This window comes from Pyrus communis, chromosome 4 (assembly GCF_041283825.1).
Source record: "Pyrus communis isolate YQ-2024b chromosome 4, ASM4128382v1, whole genome shotgun sequence".
NCBI classification, from domain to species: Eukaryota; Viridiplantae; Streptophyta; class Magnoliopsida; order Rosales; family Rosaceae; genus Pyrus; species Pyrus communis.
The window spans coordinates 4,566,424-4,586,748 of NC_142568.1; the positions used below are offsets into that span (position 1 = coordinate 4,566,424).

Below are 20,325 nucleotides of genomic sequence, written 5' to 3' on the forward strand. Positions count from 1 at the left end.
AGAGAGTGAGAAATTTTGGGAGGAAGGGAGAGATAGAGAGTGACAAAATCATACCGTTTTACTTGTATGAGATCGTTTCTGATTTTCACAGAGATGGAGATAGCTCAAAATTAGGTTTGGGGTCGATGATGTGGTTTTTACATAATGATAGAAATGGAGTTGCTATGCGAGATTAGAAAGAAAAATGGAAGGTTTTGAATGTCAGGAAAAAATGAGGGAGAGAATATGAGAGAGATCTATAATGAAGAGAGATTAGCGGATAAAAACTTGACGTTAGGGATAAAATCGTAAACTCAATATTTGGGCTATTTTAATTAGATTAATTTAGTATTGGGCTTTGTCCTAACTATTAAATAAAATTATTACATGATTTTTCGTTAAAACTCAAAATTTTCGAATCATTTTCATTAGTTTTTCCAAAAAAAAAAAAAGAAGCAGCCTACGAAAAACAGGAAATAGGTTTTTTTTTTAAAACCATTGGACCCATTAGGACTTAACCCGACATCCATTCGGTTTTTTGGCCCATTTCAATTCGACTCTGTCTATCTCACTCTCTCTCAGCCGCCGTCGTCTCTCTTCCTCTCACAGTCACCTCTCAAGTCAAGCTGCCTAAGTTCTAACTGTAACTCCACAGCTTTCACTCTAAATCTCTCCGCCTCCCCTTCGCGGCCGTCGTCGCCTTCTCACTCTTTGCATTCAGACCAGACCGAACCCAAGTGGAAGAGCTGACTCCATGGCTGATAAACTCGAAGGATTTGATACCAGAGCAGAAAATGAATACTGGGACGGAATTAAAAGAGGCTTGGTACGCACGTTATCATTAGCACCTTCATCGATTATTGCTTTAAACGCATTGAATTGAAGTTTCAAATTTTGGGTTTTATTGTTCAGGTTCATAAGGAGAGTTTGGTGAGGAAGCAGTCGTTGCATATGCTCAAGACAGCACTGGGCATAAATGAGTCCGGCCAAACTCAGTCCTTCTCCGGTGGTGTTTTGGAGGCTGAAAGTCATTCTCGTGGTGACGGTGGGGGTAGCGGTGGTGGCATGACAAAGAGGGAGCTTTGGGCTGATAAGGAAGCCAAGTCATTGGGTGTTGGGAAAATGTGTAGCCCGGTTGAGTCTTTTCTGGACAGCCGGCAGAAGTGGGAGGCATTTGTACTGCTGTATGAAATGCTAGAAGAGTATGGCACTCATTTGGTTGAAGCAGCTTGGAACTTCCAGGTATGTGTGTTTTAAAAATGGTTAATAACTGAATGTGTTCCTCATGCCGCTGTTATCGTTATAGTTATGCTATATGAAATGTCAGTATTGTTATAAATTTAACTGATTACTTGCTGAACAAGTAAAGTAGACAAGTTTGGAACTTTGGCATTGATGGGGAGGTAATAATGTTAACAACATTCTGTTTCCCAGATATCCCTGTTGCTTCAATATTCTACCACACAAAGTAATGGTATTGTGGCAAGCTCTGTCAGTGGAGAAGTACTTCATCAAAACCTGATCGAAAGCCCAGGCGAAATCTTTAGTTGGTTAGCAATTTTGTGGGAACGGGGTTTTCATCACGATAATCCTCAAGGTAACAGTCACTTGAATGTCAACCATCCCATCATTTTTAATTTCATGGGACTGTTATTTTACTCAGAATAACTTGTTCTGGTTTAATTTATACAGATTTATCATGACATAATTCCCCTCTGTGTATAATGCAGTTAGATGCTTGATCATGCAGTCATTTTTGGGCATTGATTGGAAGAATTATGGAAATCATGCAAAATCAGTGCCTAGATCTTTTGTTCTGGGTCCACTGATGGAAGGGCTAAATGACCCTGTGCACCACAAAGAATTTGGTTTGTTATCTTTTTGAATTTTATATGACATCTTAATTCAGTATGTTTGTCCGTCCCCTCGGGGACATGCTATAAAATTCAGCATGATTGTTGACCCTTTTGCATCATAATCTTACAAGGTATTACTGGTTCATTATAAATTTTATAGGTCATTCTCCTATGTCTCGATTATCATAATCTTTGCAAGTATTATTTATCTTCTATATCATGATGGTGAATATGTGACTATCTCATTTTGTTTGCTTTCTTGTGTGTCCCCATCATATATTCCTTTTAAATAAGATGACCTAATGCTTTGTCTTCATTCTGCTAATTCTATGAGCATAGATTTTAATAATCGTGTCACAATACATTAGGTTTACTTATTACTCTGTCGCTTCACATAGGTGTAAAAGGACTATACTCCTCAGTGACGATTGAAGGTGCAGCTAGGTTTCTATGCCAGTATACAAGTTGCCTAAATGCGAGGTATGCTATGATATGCTTGATGATTTTCCGCCAATGAATATAGTGTTAATGGAGAATTACAAAAAAAAAAAAAAAAAAAAAAAAAAGGGGAGTTGTCTCGTATGAAAGCTAATTATATTTCAGTTTAAGTGGTCTAGAATGTGTTCACTTGAACTAGGTTTGTATGGGTATCTGTACTGTAGTCTCTTTTTCTCTTCTTTAATTGGCAGTATTAGATAGAAATTACCTTTCTATATTCTAATATTTCTTAGTTTTATGCATGTAGCATGACATGCTGGTTATCTAGACTGACTTTATTTGTTTGAAAAGATACAAATTTTATTGCATAAAACAATTAAATTATGAATGGAGTGGACAAGATGGCCACAAAATGGAGAGCGTAAACAAAACTTGGAATATAGAAACAGATGTGGTCTTACTCTAAAACATAACCACATGACACAACCTGAATAGAAGCTTTCCAATCTAATGAATAGCAAATTTTGTAGTTTCTTGAAAGTATGTAGCATGAAATGCAGGTTACTTGGACTTATGTTCAGATGTAATATATGCTTGCATAGTGCATACCCAGGCAGTCACACAAATACATATAATAGCATGTCTTTTTGTTTCTGTGGTAAAACTGTAAGGCCTCCGTAATGTGTTGTGGAACTGTGGCAGTTGGCAATATTTTGGGCGATTTGGAGGGGGAGAAATTTAAGGTTTTGATTTTTATTCAGGGTCATATTGGGGATGATATGGAGGTGTTGTGGGAAAAAGTTCGATTGTGGTCATTGTTATGGGCTTCCATGGTTTTGGGGATTTATCTGTCTTGCCAGATAGGAGGCTGCTGTAAGATAGGACTGGGGTCTGTGGTAATGAGTGTTTTAATTTGTTAAGGGCTGTAGTGGGGCTGTTTATTTTACTGGGGGTGGGGATTTTGTAATATTACAATGAAGTTGCCCTCTTGTACGATTATTTATGAAACTTCGGTTCATCAGAAGTCAATAAGATTTTGTGTGGAAGCCCTCTGTTCTGATTTTAATTGATTTCTGCTCATATTGGTTAGGTATAGCACTATAAATTTTACATTTAAAAAAAATTAATAGTACATGTACTGCTGATTGAATGCATTACGTTTTGTTTTGGATTGTTATGCTTTGATGCCTAGGAAGACTGGGCACACTCAGAAGGGATTAATTAGTTTAGTTAGTTGATCCCACTAAGTGGGGTCAGCTATACGAATCCTAGAACGCCATTGCGCTCAGTTTTGTGGTTTGGACATGTGAAATGAAGACCTACAGATGCTCTGGTTAGAAAATGCGATTATGAGACAGAGGATTAGGGCAAAAGGGGTAGAGGAAGACCTAGGAAGACTTGGAAAGAGACTTTAAGAAAAGACATGGAGTAATGGGAGCTAACGGAAGACTTGTCGCAAAAACCAAAAGCAATGGCGTTCTAGGATTAAAACAGCTGACCCCACTTAGTGGGATAAGGCTTTGTTGTTGTAATGCTTTGATGCATATGTTGTAACTGTTCCTGCCTTTTGTTAGGTGTTGCACTCTTTTTTATATTAGGTCATATTTTGTTTTTCTTTGAAGTGGATTAATCTTGGCACACTCAGAAGGGAATAATTAGTTTAGTTAGTTGGAACACAGATCCTTTTTAAATATTTAATATTTATGTTCTCTCTATTGTTAGATATCTATACTGCGCTGCCCTTATTTGTCAGTTTTGGATGACTTCTTTATTCTGCAGCTACTAGATTGTACACTCAGTTCTATTTTTGCTTGTTCTCTCGTATACTATCTATCTACTTGGTTTCACCCTTCATTAGGTTTTTTTATTATCAAAGTTACATTGCATATTATTGCTAGGGATGGAGAGTACTTGTGTCATTGATAAGTTCTCATTAATTATGGTTACAATTTACAGGGCAGTTTTCATGTTCAACTCACCTGCTATTTTTTTAACATACTTATTGAGCTTGATGAGGTTGATATCTGTTTCTGTTTTCCTACTTATTGTGACAGGACGTGCATTTCATTTCTGATCAATCTAGCACGCACTGCTAAGGTGCAATCATTTGGTAGAGTTGGATTAATGTGTCTTGCTGAATGCATTTCTTCAGCTGCTTGTCAAGTTCGTACAGATAATAATGAAAGTGAAGGACAGTGGCTTGAAGATGTGATTCCTGGCATGATCCAAATGGAAAGTGCTCCCAATGACAAAGTTGTTCTACTTGATGCACTGAGATTTCTTATCGAGAGCAGCAAACAACATTTCAATCCTAATTATCGCCTTCGAGGTCTCTAATCACTAATCCGGTTAGATCATAATATTTTGTCTCTTACAATTGAATACTTGTGTTGCTACCGTTATATGTTAAAAGGCCAGAGCATAACTGATTATCTTCATATTTCCAGTTTGTGAGAAAATCCTGGAGTCTGCTACCTCAGTGGTGTGTGCATGTGATCTCCCTCTTGACATACTTATGCACTTCATTTCAACATTTCCTTGGGAATTTACTGACTTTGGTGGTATGTTTTATCCTTGTCATTTTTTATTCAGCTTAATTTCCTTTGGATCTCTGAAATAGTAAGGGTAGTTCTCCATTGTATGCCACACGTGTCAGGCACGTACTTGTTTCACATGTGTAATTGAGTACATGTCTGAATTTTCATTTATTATACAAGACATAGATAAATGTTCCCTGCCGGACTCTCTGGCAATGTACACCATGTACTCAAGTACATGTCTTACCTTTAGTATTTTAATTCTAGAGGCTTGGCAAGATTATGTTGTATTCATTATTGATATAGTGAAAGTTTGTTGTTGCTGCCCTGTGGATATGGGCACATAGCTGAACCACATAAATTCTTGGTGTTATTTATCTTGATTATCTTGATTATGTGTTTTTGGTTTCCTGAGTTTGTCTTGTATTTCCTATTCTTAAATGCTATATTCACAATGTTTCCCTCTCTTTCTCTCTCTCTCTCTCTCTTAATTCTAGGTTCCTTAAGAGTGAAATTACAAGAATGGCTCATGGGGTGTGGTAAGAAGAATTGTCATGGCAACTGCTGCAGTACTGAGACGAAGCTTCTGAAGGGTCTCCATGAATTCCCCAGTAGGTTTACAGTTCATTATTCAGTTGATAGGTCCATCACGTTTGATGATGAAGACTTGGAATCCTGGGAATTTGAAGCAAAGCGGTGGGCACGAGTGCTTTTTCTTACATGCCAGGAGGAATATCATTTGATACCTACACTGATGGTGAACCTTTTCTCCTCTTTTTTTTTTTTTTTTTTTTTGTGGTCTTCAAATTTAATTTCTGCTTCTGTCCCCTTTATATTTTTCCAGTTTTTGGTTAGTACATGACTGTGTTCCGTCTGAGAAATCAAATCTTTTTGGGGCCTGTTTCTTACATATTTTTCTGTCGAACTACTTATATGATTTTCCTACTGGGAGGTGTTGACTTTGCTTTTTCTGGTTTATTCAGTTTATTCAAACTCATGCTCTTGGTCTCTGCCAAGAAAACAACAATTTGGATCAAATTCCTGTGAAGTTTCTCATTGTAATTTTGAGCTTGGTGTGGGAGCTTCAGATGATGCAAGACAGAGTTGCTGAATATGGATCTACAGTTAGAACCAAATCAGAATCTCGTGCGCTTGAATTAATGGATCAATTTGGTCATCCAGATGCTCTTAACTTATACCAGAAGTTTACCAATGTTTTTATTCTTATAATGGTATGGGGAACAAATTGGACTAAGCTTGTAAACTTCTTCCTTTATAATGTGGTTCCCCTTCGAGTTGTTATTGATGGCTCTTCTGTTTGTCTGGCTTGCAGAAGGAGTTGGTGTCTTTGGCAAACTTGTCCTGTTCTATATTCTCACATGCCAATACCACTAAGATGGCAGATGCCAGCCTTCCTGGTTCAGTGAAAGGAAAACTTGGAGGCCCTAGTCAACGCCGTTTGTCATCCTCGACCACCACCTCTGTGTTGCAAGCGGTATGATTATGTGTCCTCTAGTTACCTTTTGCTTGCTTGAAATTTGAAACACCATCTGCAAGCACATTGGGTGTATATTATCTTTTTGTTTTATATACCTAATTACTGTTTTACTTCTTCATGCAAATTTTCGGTTGGCAGATATCTGTGTTAATATGACTACTTAATAGCCTAAGAGTGATCCTTTTACTTTCCCTTAGCATTTTCATTTTGGTACTGCAACCCTTAAATGTTTACAGTTAAGCTTAGTCAACAATGTTTTGTCGTTCATGCACCTTCTGGTGCCTCTCCTTATAGAATGTTTCATTTTTGTTTATTCCATTGTCCATATTTGTTGTGATTGTGATTTACATCAATGATGGGAACTTGATATTTTAGATTGTTATTTAAGAAATTTTATTACTTCGGTAGCAGCTGTTTTTGGATTCAATCTAGTGGATTTGTTTTTTAGTGTTTGCCCTTTTCACTGTGGTACCTTATATGACTAAGACATTCACGTATGGTTTTATGTGCATTTTCATTTTCAATATCTTTCAGCAACCATTGATTATTTCCTTTTAGTAATGGTAGTGCTTTTACGGAATCTTAGTGTTGATATTTTTTTTTTTCTGTCTTTTGTTGGTAAAAACAGATCATTTCCATGAAGGCTCTTGCAACTATCTCATCATGGTGTGCACAATTTATAGCTGATGCATCACTTGATCTTGCTTTTAATTTTATGTGGGAATTCTACCGGAAAACTGTTTCATCTCCAGTTACTGATTCAGAGGTAATTTGCATGTTAATTGTATCTTTTCAAAGTAATTGCAGATTTCTGTTGTAATGAAGATTTACTTATAAAGATTTTAGTTTTTCATGAGCTAATTTAGTCTCGTCTGTGTGCTCCAAAGCAGACTGGGGCGGAAATGTGTCTTGCAGCATATGAAGCATTAGCTCCTGCTCTCACAGCACTAGTGTCTATGTTTTCTCCTAAATCGTTGGATCTTGTCAAGAACAATGGCAATCTGTTTCTATCAGATGGAAAACCTCTGTTAGATTCCTTGGTTCTTTCTTTTCTTCAGAACATAAATAATCTCCTAGCAATTGGACTATTTGTACGGACTCGACGTGCAGTTTTAATGAATTGGAAGGTGAGGAATCTTAATGTCTTGGCTACATGTATTTAAAAAGAGAAATTTTTTTGTTACATCTTGAAAATTGAAATTTCATAAATGAAGTCTCTCTGCTATATACTACTAACACATCAGCTATTATTCTCTCTCCTTAATATTCTATGGCATTTACTGGTGCTTGTCATTTTTACAAAGCTTAGGGCTCGTTTGGGAAGTAATTTAAAATGACTAAAAGAGCTTTTAGAGAAATGTTTTTGGAACCAATCCTTGGTAAAAATGCAAGTTAATCCTGGAAAAGCACTTGAAGTACTTCCTACAAGAAGCACATAACTGTTTCTTCTAGCAGGAAGCACTTCAAGTGCATTTGGAACCCAAAAACATTTTCTTTAAAAGCGCTTTCAGTCATTTAAAAGCACTTCCCAAACAATCCCTTAATTTATTCTTAATTTCTTATGGTATTGATGGATCTTTCTATATTAACTAGTTTCCTGTTACTGGTGCAGTGGATTTGCCTAGAATCTCTACTGTCAATTCCTTGCTATGCTTTAAAAAAAGGGCTTCATTTAGAGGACAATAATTTTTTGCTCTCAGGTGATACTCTCAGATTGATTTTTACTGATCTTCTTGAGAGGTAAGAAATAAGAAGCCTGCTGGTACCATGACTTTTGTTGTTTTGTTCTGCTCTCATTAGAGATCTAACTTTTGTTGGGTTTTCGTTTTGGGGTTGGGGAAGAAGGCTGTTATCCAGCATTATTATTTTCCCATATTCAGGAATTTTTGCTCAATTCATTTTTTTTATTTAATAATTGTTAGTTCATGTTTTACTTTTACTTGGTTAACTACATATAGGTTTCCTAGATCTTACTCTTTTTTACATGTTTATGCAATGAGGCAATCTTTTTCTCAGGATCTCTTTTCTTGGCTTCTCTGAATAGCTGAGACATATACTTTAGATTCTCTTTTCCCATTGCCTGATGTCTAAGTGCATGACAATACCTTTTGCCGACGGAGATGTTAGTTTTCCTTTTTGACTCACCAACTTTCTTCCGCTAAATGTGCAGCCTAGAGAATGCTGGAGAAAATTCTGTTCTACCAATGCTCAGATCAGTCCGATTAGTTTTGGGCCTATTGTCCGGGGGAAAGTCTGGTTCACTTGTCTATTCATGTGATGGGGTGGATGCCCAGGTTCGTTCCGAAACTCCAATAAGTGTGGCTGTGTGCATGCTTTGTGTCTATGGACAACTTAGTTATATTGCACTGGTTAACTACCATTTAATTATAAATAAATTTTCAGTCCCATTCTGAACCATTTCCCCTCTATGGAAATCTTGGATTTGGGGCCAATCCTTCTATGTTGTCTGTAAAACTGTTCTTGGCTATTGGTTTTGCACTCTTCAGAATGTTCACATACATGGTTCTTGTAAGAGCTCATTAACTTATCTGGGATTTTTTGATTGGGAAAAGAAATTTCTGTGAATTTTGCATATTTTTTTGGCTTTCAAATGGTTTTGGAGTACTGCTTTCCGGACTCAGAAAATTACCCCTTTCAATTGGTATAATTGCATATATAAGCATTTCAGTTAATGTCCTTTTTAACTACAGTGGTTTAGATTATTGGAGTTTCGTGGGTGGGGGACCAGCCACTGGCCATGCTTTTTCGAAGGCTATTTAGATTATTCAGGTTTCAGAATATGGTTGCCAAATTTGTATCTTTGCCTTTTATCCGTGAAGTTGGGGTTTTGGGTTTAGAAATAATTTGAATGACGAAGAGATAGATGAACTATCAGCTCCATTGACACTTCTAGAATGAGTTGTGTGTTAAAATGGGAGGGGATAGGAGGCATTGGAAGTTGGAACATCAGGAGATTTCTCTTGCAAATCTTAATTCATTTTGATGGATTCTTCAGATCATCCAGCCTTTATTCTAGCCAAGGTGATTGGGGGTTGCAAAGGTCCCAACACAGGTGAAGATTCTGGGTTGGTTTGTGGCTAATAAGCGGGTCAATATGTAGGATCTACTCAAGAAAATGAAAGAAGGGATCTGCTCGGGAGATTTCTCTTACCCAGTTGTCTTTCTCCTAGTTGGTGTATCATGTGTAAAATGAAAGAAGGGTGCCACTCATTGCTTGGTGAAAGTATTGCTGGGTTTGGCAAAGGAAAGGATAGAAGGCTAAAGTGTTGTGGGGATGCTGTTGGATGGCTATTTTGTGGGTGATTTGGATAGATAGGTACAGGGGAATTTTTGAAAAAAATAAGGGGGTGGGGGTAGAAGGGCTGTGGGAAAGGGTGAGGTTTTGGTCTTCACTTTGGCCTTCTGTTTTGTCAGAATTCAGGGATTTTCTTGTTAGTCTATTCTCCTACATTGGAAGGCAGCTGTGGGATGATTTGACTGTTAAAGTTTTGTTTGTGGCTGTTATAAGTCTTTAATTTATTTGCAGTATCTGTTTTTTGGTGGATATCTTGTTTACTATCTGTGCTATTGTGTTTTTAAAGTATTTTCCTTTTTGACACATGCTATAGTGGGGGAGGGAGGATTCGAACCTAGGACCTTGGATGGAGGGGTAAAGGCTGTTAACAATTTGGGCCCCAAGCCCCTTCCAATAGAAGTGTTCTTAAAAATACAGAAACTTTGGTGGTACTCATATGTACTCTATACGCCATGGTTAAGGAAATTCTGGATGAGAATGGGGGCAACAAAGATCAAGGTTTAACTGGTTAATTTAGTTCTATTAACCTGGGAAGAAGTTAAACTTTCAAAAGCCCACATCATAAGCTAACCTGGTATGAAGCTGATATGTTGTTTCCATTGGTGTTAAATGGTAGAACAACTTCCCGGATAATGAGGATTGTTACATTGTTTTCCTGTGTTCTTGCTTTCATTTTTGTTGATATACCCATTTTATTTTAATGCATAAGCTGCCTAGGTCAAAATTGATGTCTTAAGTATTCGTAGATAAATTTTCAAGTGAAATAGCTAAACCTTCATTTTACTTTTGCTTTATTCAGATGATGTGGCAGTTGGTTCAGTCTTCTTGGATTTTGCATGTCAGTTGTAACAAGAGGAAGGTTGCACCTATTGCTGCACTTTTGTCTTCTGTTCTGCATTCATCCCTATTTAGTGATGAGAGCATGCATATGAATGACAATGCACCTGGGCCTCTGAAGTGGGTGTGTAGTCTCTCCGTCTCGCTCTGTCTCTCTCTCTCTCTTCTCTCTCTCTCTCTCTCTCTCTGTGTATATACGTATATATGTACAGTCCTGTTTTATTGAGGGATCTCTCAAATAACCTTATTTGAGGGACACTTGTGGGGCCCACTCAGTCACTTTTTCCAACGATCCTAACCATTTATATTTAATTTCTCATTCATAGGTTATCCTTGCAAAAAGTTAGAAATATTCAAAACCATTAAGACATCCAAATGTAGTGAAGAAAATAGATGAATACGGTGATTCAATGAAACACTAAAATGACCACCATTTATTCAAACCATTAAATGATTTCCGATTTGGGTTATTTTAGGTAGAGATGATCTTTATGGGAAGACCTAAAAGATAATCTAAATGTAGTGAAGAAAATAGACGAATACGGTGATTCAATGAAACACTAAAATGACCACCATTTAATCAAACAATTAAATGATTTCCGATTTAGGTTATTTTAGGTAGAGATGATCTTTATGGGAATACCTAAAAGATAATCTAGTGAGCTTCGTTGAGGTATCCCTCAAATAAGCTTATTTGAGGGGCACCCTTGTACCATCAACACCAAATTGTATTTCATTGATCTAAACCGTGTAGTTTTTAGGTCTTCCCTCAAAAATCATATCTATGGAAAAAAATCACACAAATCGGAAACCATATGACCATTGGATTAATTGGTGGTCATATTAATGTTTCTTGGAAACACTGTGTTTGCGTATTCTTCACTTCAACTGGATTCAGATTTGTCTAGAATTTTGCAACGATGTATGAATTAAAATATAGACGGGTTGGATCATTGGAAAAAATAACGAAGTGAGCCTCACAAGGTTATTTCATTGACCCCTCAATAGAAGGATGTTCTATGTACAATTTGTTCACATGTGTATGCACACGTGTGAATTTCTGTTGAATACCAATGTACAAGTATAAGGTTGTTGATCATGTTTTTTTTTCTTATTTCCTTTTGTTTTGTGACAGTTTGTTGAGAAAATTCTGGAGGAAGGCACAAAAAGTCCCCGCACAATTCGTCTTGCTGCATTACACTTAACGGGCCTCTTTCTATCATATCCTAGGATTATAAAGTACTATGTGAAGGAGTTGAAGCTGCTGTCACTACATGGTTCTGGTGGGTTAGACAACTTATATAATTGAGCTGTGTTGATATTTTATGTAGTTCCTTCTCATAGAATATAATTTTAACCTGAATGTTTACTGTCCCAGTTGCATTCGATGAGGACTTTGAAGGTGAATTAGCTGATAATCATGATACAAGGACTGAAGTTTCTTTATTGGCGAAAGGCCCTGATCCTGAGCTTACCAAAGTAGGCTACATTAGTAATTGAATTACTGTTGATAATATGTTGTTGAAAATATGTACTTTACAGCTGCCTTGTGGCACCTTCAAATAATTTACCCTTGACAACGGCATAGTCCTGAGTCCATTTGATATGCATACTTTAGAGTTTCCTTGGGCACCTTCAACATGGATCCTTTGGTATCGAATAATTTAGTTTGTTCATATGACTAGGAAACTTCTATATATATATCGGTTTTCCATTCAGAAGCAACTTGCTTGCCTTAGGTCATTTATTTTTATTATGTTTTTCTCGAATTTGGTCAAGTCGAATACCTGGACCTTTAAAACGTATACAAGTATAATAAGTCTCTACAGGGAATTGTTTCTTTTCTTTTTCTTTTGTTTTGGTTCACTTAGATAGCATCTTTTTTCTGGTTACAACTTGAACAGAATTGTAGGCATGTTTAATCTCTCCAGGTTACTTCTTAAGTATTTTTGAAGTTTATAATCTAAATATTCTTTTGGAATCTCTTATCAGGAATTTATCAACACAGAATTGTATGCACGTGCCTCTGTTGCTGTTCTGTTTTACAAGCTATCAGACTTGTCCGATAAGGTGGGATCACCAAATGAAAATGAAGATTGCCATGCAGCTTTGGAATCTGGAAAAATATTTTTGCTTGAGCTTCTAGATTCTGCGGTATTTATTTTGTTAATTTGTTTTCCGAGTCTTTCTAATTTATAGCTTTCCCATGTTTCTTGATGTGCTTCCCCATATGTGCTTAGGCATTATTTACTTGGTAACTAATTAGATATCATATGCCCATTTGAAATTTCTATTGTGGTATAACATACAATAGGTAATCCTATTATGTGCAAATCTCCAAAAATGGTAATTCCTTGCAATGCATTCTCCATAAATTGCTCTGGTTCATATTACTTTTGTCTATAGAAAGCTACAAATTGTGAACATGGTGTATTGATGTCCGTTACATCATTTGCCAATGTAGGTAAACGACAAGGATCTTTCGAAAGAGCTGTATAAGAAATACAGTGCAGTGAGTATCCTTTCCCTCTAAATTTTTTGGAATAGGGACCTCAGTTTTTTCAGTGCTCAAACTGTAACCATGATAATTGTTTTAAGTTAAAAACAAAATTACAATGGAAATTCCTGTCAATGACTAGTGAAAGATGTTATTAAGAAAATAAAATGCAAGTTAACACTACTTTTTTACAATAATACGACATGTTAACTGCTTGATTAATAATAAGACGTGTTAACACTGTACTTTTTCAATAAGCAGATAGGTTGTGGATAATTAGGTGGGGATTACAACCTCTCTGTTTGTTTATGTTTATTTCTTTTATTTTACTTTTATTTTTGTTGATCTTAACAGATCCACAGGCGTAAGGTACGTGCATGGCAAATGATATGTATTTTGTCACGTTTCATATGTCAAGATATAGTTTCTGAAGTTTCACGTTGCCTGCACATATGCCTTTATGTAAGTAAGCAATGCTTCATAACAATTGGTCTCGTTCCTCTGCAGATATCCCTCTGCAAGTAATTGTTTGGGAGATACAATGTTACTCATCTGTTAGTTTAATTAATTACTTGTAAAATTAATTGCAGATGAACAATTTACCTGCAGTTCGTCAATACTTGGAAACATTCGCAATTAATATGTACTTGAAGTTCCCATCATTGGTAAGGCTTTCTTTTGCATTTCATAATAGTTGTGGACAGAGCGAGGGGAGCATGCGGGTGTAGTTTGATTAGTTATGGCATTTAAGGATGTTTATTTCCTCATTCAATGAGAGTGGACATGTTTTGCACGGTACTTGTTTTTAGAGGAGGTAGCTAAACTGTAACATTCCCACTCACTCTACTTTTAAGTGTATATGTGGGAACAAGTAGGCTTGTGCATGTGGTTTGTCTGATTATAATATAACTTTCATTTAATTGACATGTAACGAAAACTGAACTTTACAAACTTTGATTAAGAAAATCTGCTTATTTGGTTCGGCTTGGGTCGTAAATTGAGTTTGAGTGATAATGACAAAGGAGATATTTTGGACAGTAGCACTATGTTTGTGTAGTTTGGATTCTTAATTTTTGTCTTTGATGAATTTTTAAACTACCTTTTGGCTATCCTCACTTAAAACTGAGATCGACACTTATAAATTCCTACATTATTGGTGGACTTGCAGGTTGGGGAGCAACTAGTCCCTGTATTAAGAGATTATGAGATGAGGCCTCAGGTATAATATTATTTTGGAGTCACTATGAGTTTATGGCCTTACTGCTCGGTTTCTGACTATTGCAGTTCTCTCGTATTCTTATTGGTTGAAAAGTGTTATTTAGTACCTCTTGGAATCTTTAGATTTTAGGAGCAAGAGATATTAGAAGGGAACACTGTTGCTCAGAACCACACTTCTAAATGGTACCTACTGAAGAGCTTCTGGGGATTGCAGTTGTCTATTGACAACGTTATGTTCCATGTAGATGCAATTTAGAACCCTCTTTCATGCAAATCCAAGTCGATGAAATTTACAGTCACTTTTATGAATATTTGTTGTAAGCTTGGACACAAGACACCTAAGCTGTGAATATTGGTGAACTTTTCTTGAGACTGAAATTATAACCTGTATCCCTGATTTTTCACAAGAACTTAACCCATTTAATTCACTTGCTGAATTAGGGCTTTCCTGATCAGTTTCATTTAACCTTTGCTGCTAATGTGTTTCTAATCGCATGCTTATGCCACAATACGAAGAGGTGCATATAGCTTATGCCACAATGCCAATAGGTCATGTGCTCCTCAACAGTGGGGTGACTCTGATACTGAAAATCATTGGTTTATTGAAGATCCACAAACTTATTTTTTCCCAACGACCGATCCACAGACTGAATGTTGAAAAATAAAGTGAATAGAAAATTGTACTCCAAATTGATGAGCCTATTGAATGGTTACATGATATGAGTGTGTCAGTTGGACCTGTGCAGTTCTTTCTTGGTTGTCTTCATTTTACTTCCCATGTTTCAGCGCAAGGGCCAGCAAATATGATGAAAATTCTAGAAATAATGCCAAATCAACAAATCTCCATGGACTAAGAGACTGTAAAGCATTTAACAGTGTAACTAGAAATTTTGATGTAATGGTGCTGTTCCATGCTGTGTTATGGGTACAACTTAGTCGTACTAATTATAGAAACATCTTATCTTCGATAAGAAACCTTATTTGTTTCTTCATTGGTTAGTCATTTTCTTCAGAATTGCATCTTAGAATGGTATGAGATATAAGGTTCATTGGTTGATGTCAGAGGAATTGGTTAACCATTTCAATTGATTGTTGTAAGTGCACGCATCCATTACTTACTAAGGAGATTTAAGTTCCCTTTAATTCCTTTTATTTGTGTATACATTGGTACAATTAGTCGAGGTTAATATGCTTTGATGTATAGTAGACATTAATTCTTCTACTAATTACTAAACATTAAATGCAGGCACTCTCTTCATATGTATTTATAGCAGCCAATGTCATCCTCCATGCATCTCAAGCTGTTCAAGACAAGCATTTGAATGAATTACTTCCTCCTATATTTCCACTACTAACATCCCATCACCACAGTTTGCGTGGTTTCGCCCAGGTTGGCTATTTAAAAGTTGGTGAATAAATAGTTAATTAATTATATTCTAATTTTTTTTGTAATGCTTATTCATTTCTTGTGTGTTGATTCGGTTTGCAGTTATTGGTTTACCAAGTTCTCTGCAAATTGTTTCCTCCATTGGACTCTAGGGCCCCTGGAACTATGACTTTAGAGAAGAGGTGTTTTGAGGATTTGAAATCCTACCTGGCAAAGAACTCTGATTGTGTGCGGTATGATATCCCAATGTGGTTTTCCTCCCTAAACTGTACTGTCACGTACATTTTTTATTAATTCTTTGCCCAAAAACTGTTATTACCAGTTATCTATTCCTAAAAGTGTTTAGGGTTAAGTTTGTGCTTTATTGGTTAAGATCTACATTTTCATTACTTAACCTGGTGAGGATGGCTGTTATGTGCCTGGGTGTACATATACGAGAATAGAAAAAGTTAAGCAAAATGGTAAATTAAATAAATAAAAATAAATGGCTATTGATCAAGTTGATTAAGTAGGATGATCAGATCAGATTTATATCCAACATATATGGATTTCTAGCAGACATATACTTGGAATGAGTTTGTTCACTGGTAGATTAGTCAATCAATTTACATGCGAAACATATGTACAAATGTATGTATTTTGGCTTGCAATCAAGTTTAGCATAATGAAGGCGCTTTTGGTTCATGCCTTGTATACGTATGATTTTAATGAGATCTGAGATATCAGTTTGATTTGTTTACATTTCAGCCTACGAGCATCAATGGGAGGATTTCTTGATGCCTACAGTCCCAGTAGCTCTGTCACTCCTGCTGGGATTTTCATCAACCGGGTTGAGGTGGGACTTTTGATGGGCTACAGTTAGGTTACAATATCTTTCGCATTAAGTATTTTTTTAGCACTGTAGTTCTTACCTTCTTTAAAGTTGTACATTTCTATCTTTTCCTCTTGTTAATATGTTGTTGAAAAGGTAACAGTAAAATATTCTAGAAAGTGAAAGATGGATTTGAAGCATAATCAAAATATGAGACAATTGAAAGAATATAAAGCAAGAATAATACACATATCTTATTTCCACACACACACACACACACACACACACACACACACACACACACATATATATATATAATATAAAGTTTGTTGAGAATATCGCGTTTAAGAATGGGAAAAAAAAAACGAACTCCGGAAATTGAAAAACAAATAACCAAGATAAATGACACCAAGAATTTACGTGGTTCGGCAATATGTGCCTATGTCCACGGGACAGCAACAACAATCTTTCACCATATCAATAATGAGTACAACCAATAATCTTGCCAAATCTCTAGAACTAGGACTTGACAAAAAACCTGAAAGAACAAGAACAAGAAATACACTATCTCTTTTCTTTTCTCTCGCACACACTTTACAATATTCTCTCACTCTAATCCCTTGAGTGGTATACAATTTATTGTTTTGCTCCCTCCAATTCAAAACTAGTACAATAGCCCCTTTATATAGACATAATAAAGGTCTTCTTCAATAAGGATTATTAATCCTAATTGGAATCTAGTTATAAATCCTACTCCAATTGAGAAACTAACTCCAATTGGGAAAACAATTTAATCCTTTAAGACTATAATTCCTTATAGACTTAGGACAACTTATCATGGGCTGGAAAAACCTAACAAAGTTGTGTATCACTTTAACATGCAAAGACAACCGAAGCCATTTCCCCCCTGTTACTGCCAGTTGTGTACAATCTTTGTGCTTGATAGTCAGGATTACCTCTGCTTTTGGTAAATCAGGGATATCTGAATCAAGTTTTCTTTTGTTGTATTAAAGGCACTCGAGTTTGAATGTGTACCAGTGTCACTTACGGAGCAAGTGCTCAACTTTTTAAATGTAAGTATATATATATATTTTTTTTTCTACTGGCTATTTCTTTTATGATCGGCTTCTCAGATTCTAGCATTGTAGGATGTCAGGGAAGATCTTCGGAGTTCAATGGCAAAAGATGCTGTGGCTATTAAGAATGAAAGCTTAAGATCTGATGAAGATCAAAATTGCACAGCAATACCATCTAATGCAAATGAAGGAAACTCACATACCCAGCAGCCCAAAGATATTTCACTGGATTTTCAAAAAAAGATTACCCTCTCTAAACATGAGAAGCATGACATAGCCGTAAATTCCTTCTTTGGCAACCAAGACACTTACAAACCACTTGAAGGTATCTAAAAACTTCATTGAATAGCTTCTTAGGTGTTAAATTTCTTGTGAATAGTCAAACTTTTAAAGGAAAATGCCTATTTATTTCCATGTTTCTCCCAACTCACGTTGCACATGATATAACCACATCAGATTATTGTGTTAAGCAAGGGACATTGTTATAGTGCTCAATTTGAAGATACCTAGTAGGTTGAGAAAACAAGAGTTCGGAAAACTGTTGGCTTCCATAGCAGTTTCCATTTTAAAAGCAGGCTTGTAACAGACATATGAAATTAATGTAATCTGATTTGAAATAAAACAGAAATGGAGAAGGAAGATAAGCTTCTTGCTCAGGTGCTGCAGTCTAGAAGTCAGGCAATGGAAAGAGAGAGAGCAAGCAGACAACAACTCATTCTTGTGGCATCTCTTCTTGATCGCATACCTAACCTTGCTGGCCTGGCACGGACTTGTGAGGTGTGTGATGGGGATTATAACGGGCATTTTATCGACTCTTGTGATCTTCATTTTATGCATGAAGAGTATATTAGCTGAGTTTCTGTTGCTTCATTTTTCTTACCAGGTGTTTAAGGTGTCGGGTTTGGCTGTTGCGGATGCAAACGTAGTACATGACAAACAGTTCCAGCTCATCAGGTTTGTTACTAATTCGGCACTATCCATTTGTTACTTAGATTACATGCATCTCTAAGTCCTTACTTATCCTAGTGCTTTGTTTTGTGTTTGTTTGCTGATATCGGAAATATAGTATAGCTTTTTAAAAGTAAAATAGGTTGGTAAACTCAGGGTTTTATAACACCTGAGCGTACCAAAATTAGGGATGCAGAGCATGGTCCTTCATCAGTAACCCCCACATAAATAAAATCAAACAAAAATTTCAAAATGGTGTTAATCTTTCATCAAAAAGACCTCCTTCTAGCCTCTAGGTTTCCAATGTGTGGTACATCTGTGCACCACACTTGTGACACACTGCACGTCGCTCACCATTATGACTTCGCAAAAGAATTTCTAGTCACTTTGGTGGTCCACTTGTTGCACAACATAGGGATTTCTGGTGAGCAATAAACTGCTTATTTCTTGGAACATTGGTTTATATTTGAGTAAGAATTGTTGTTGACCAATCTTGAGATGTTATCCAATGATCGAAACCTTCTATTTTTTTTAAGAATTATCCACTGTACATTTACATAATATAAACATAGAACACTTTTGAAGGATATATGATTATCGGCAACAGATTGAAGGTTATAAGGTCCAAGTATCAACAATGTCTAAAGTAAAAACGATGTAACCTCCTTTTAAGAGAATGTAGTAACTGCCCTAGAGAAATTATTTAAATGTCTTTATTGCCAATTAGGTTTTGTATGTCCATATTTTGTTGCAAGACAAACTGATCTCCCTCTCGTATACTACAAGGCTATTCATTTTAATGATGGTATATTTCGGCTTATTATTTGTCTATTATATTTTGTGTTCTGAAGTGGATTTTTCAAATGTTGTTCTCTTAGTAAATTAGTTACTGTTTTTCCCCAGTGTGACTGCGGAAAAGTGGGTTCCTATCATTGAAGTCCCAGTGGATAGTTTGAAGGTCTTCCTTGAGAGAAAGAAACGAGAAGGCTTTTCAATTTTGGGACTAGAGCAAACTGCAAATAGTGTACCGCTTGACCAGTATAGCTTTCCTAAAAAGACGGTGCGTTACTATGTGAACCCAGTCTTTAATCTTAATCTAGCAAGTGATCGGATTTGGGAAAGTCCAGTTGACATTGTAGCTTTACTCAATTTTCATCCAATCGATTGTATAGGTACTGGTCCTTGGGCGTGAAAAGGAAGGTATACCGGTGGATATCATTCATATTCTGGATGCTTGCATTGAGATTCCACAGTTGGGAGTTGTTAGATCTTTAAATGTTCATGTCAGCGGTGCCATTGCGCTGTGGGAATATACTCGACAGCAGAGATCATCCCAGTAGGCATCTCACTTGCTCTGTTGGCTTGGCTATATACGAGAAACGTTCTCAACCCAAGACACGGGCAGTTCTGAACAGCCAATTTTGCAACATGGAACTCAGAGGCTGTTGTACCATTAACTGAAATATGCTAGATGTAATCTTCAAACATCACTTTTCACTTTGATTAAGATGTTTGCCTGCCTTCCCAGTTTTCTAGCTCTTGGGAATCGAAAATTCCTAACGAGCACCAATAGAACCTTTCTTACCTTTAAAACTTGAAAATATTTCATGAGCTATTAATATATTATCTTGAATTGAACGCCCCGGTGCAGAGGCACCTTGGTTGCTCGAGATACACAAGTCCAGTAAAGGCTTTAGCCTTTTGATTATAATTTTTGTATTAATTTTGTGGCTAACGTTGCAAAGACTTATCGGTTTGTAGTGGTTTACGACTTCTGGAGTTTCCACTTTAGTTATTAATGTAATATTTGTATGGTTAATTAGTCTTAAGCTTGAGCCATTCTGGAAGAAATCTTTTACCATTGGTATGATTGAGTCTTTGATTAGACCCCAGCATTCATGGTAGAATCCAGCGCAAAGTCCATCAG

At 36.4% G+C, this 20,325-nt stretch overlaps 1 protein-coding gene across 6 annotated transcripts; it reads left to right on the forward strand.

The window, feature by feature from the left end:
• The first annotated feature begins 519 nt into the window (after positions 1 to 519).
• On the forward strand, positions 520 to 20,220 carry LOC137722748 (tRNA/rRNA methyltransferase (SpoU) family protein). 6 transcript variants are annotated; one of them, XR_015961466.1, is made up of 31 exons: positions 520 to 805; positions 892 to 1,221; positions 1,414 to 1,576; positions 1,710 to 1,847; positions 2,234 to 2,315; positions 4,328 to 4,602; positions 4,721 to 4,834; positions 5,308 to 5,567; positions 5,794 to 6,042; positions 6,144 to 6,305; positions 6,937 to 7,074; positions 7,199 to 7,435; positions 7,921 to 8,048; positions 8,479 to 8,602; positions 10,424 to 10,585; positions 11,597 to 11,744; positions 11,840 to 11,940; positions 12,454 to 12,615; positions 12,926 to 12,973; positions 13,313 to 13,420; positions 13,549 to 13,623; positions 14,127 to 14,177; positions 15,423 to 15,566; positions 15,666 to 15,796; positions 16,311 to 16,425; positions 17,388 to 17,447; positions 17,523 to 17,775; positions 18,076 to 18,227; positions 18,334 to 18,404; positions 19,302 to 19,458; positions 19,571 to 20,220. XR_015961466.1 is itself a non-coding variant. In XM_068461826.2 (31 exons), exons 1-31 carry the CDS (start codon positions 734 to 736, stop codon positions 19,736 to 19,738), a joined length of 4,551 nt encoding a protein of 1,516 aa, XP_068317927.2. In that variant the 5' UTR covers positions 520 to 733; the 3' UTR covers positions 19,739 to 20,220. The 6 variants fall into 6 exon arrangements, 3 of the variants coding, with proteins under 3 accessions (XP_068317927.2, XP_088548508.1, XP_088548509.1); XR_015961465.1 differs by having other exon boundaries at positions 16,311 to 16,420; positions 19,571 to 20,036; XR_015961464.1 differs by having other exon boundaries at positions 16,311 to 16,398; positions 17,508 to 17,775; positions 19,571 to 20,036.
• The last annotated feature ends 105 nt before the right edge of the window (positions 20,221 to 20,325 follow it).

Excerpts from the sequence above, each read along its gene's own strand:
- LOC137722748 (XM_068461826.2), top strand. The coding sequence starts at position 734 with ATGGCTGATAAACTCGAAGGATTTGATACCAGAGCAGAAAATGAATAC. Across the intron at positions 11,745-11,839 it reads GCTGTCACTACATGGTTCTG|TTGCATTCGATGAGGACTTT; the intron begins GTGGGTTAGACA and ends TTACTGTCCCAG. Across the intron at positions 16,399-17,387 it reads TTTTCATCAACCGGGTTGAG|GCACTCGAGTTTGAATGTGT; the intron begins GTGGGACTTTTG and ends GTTGTATTAAAG.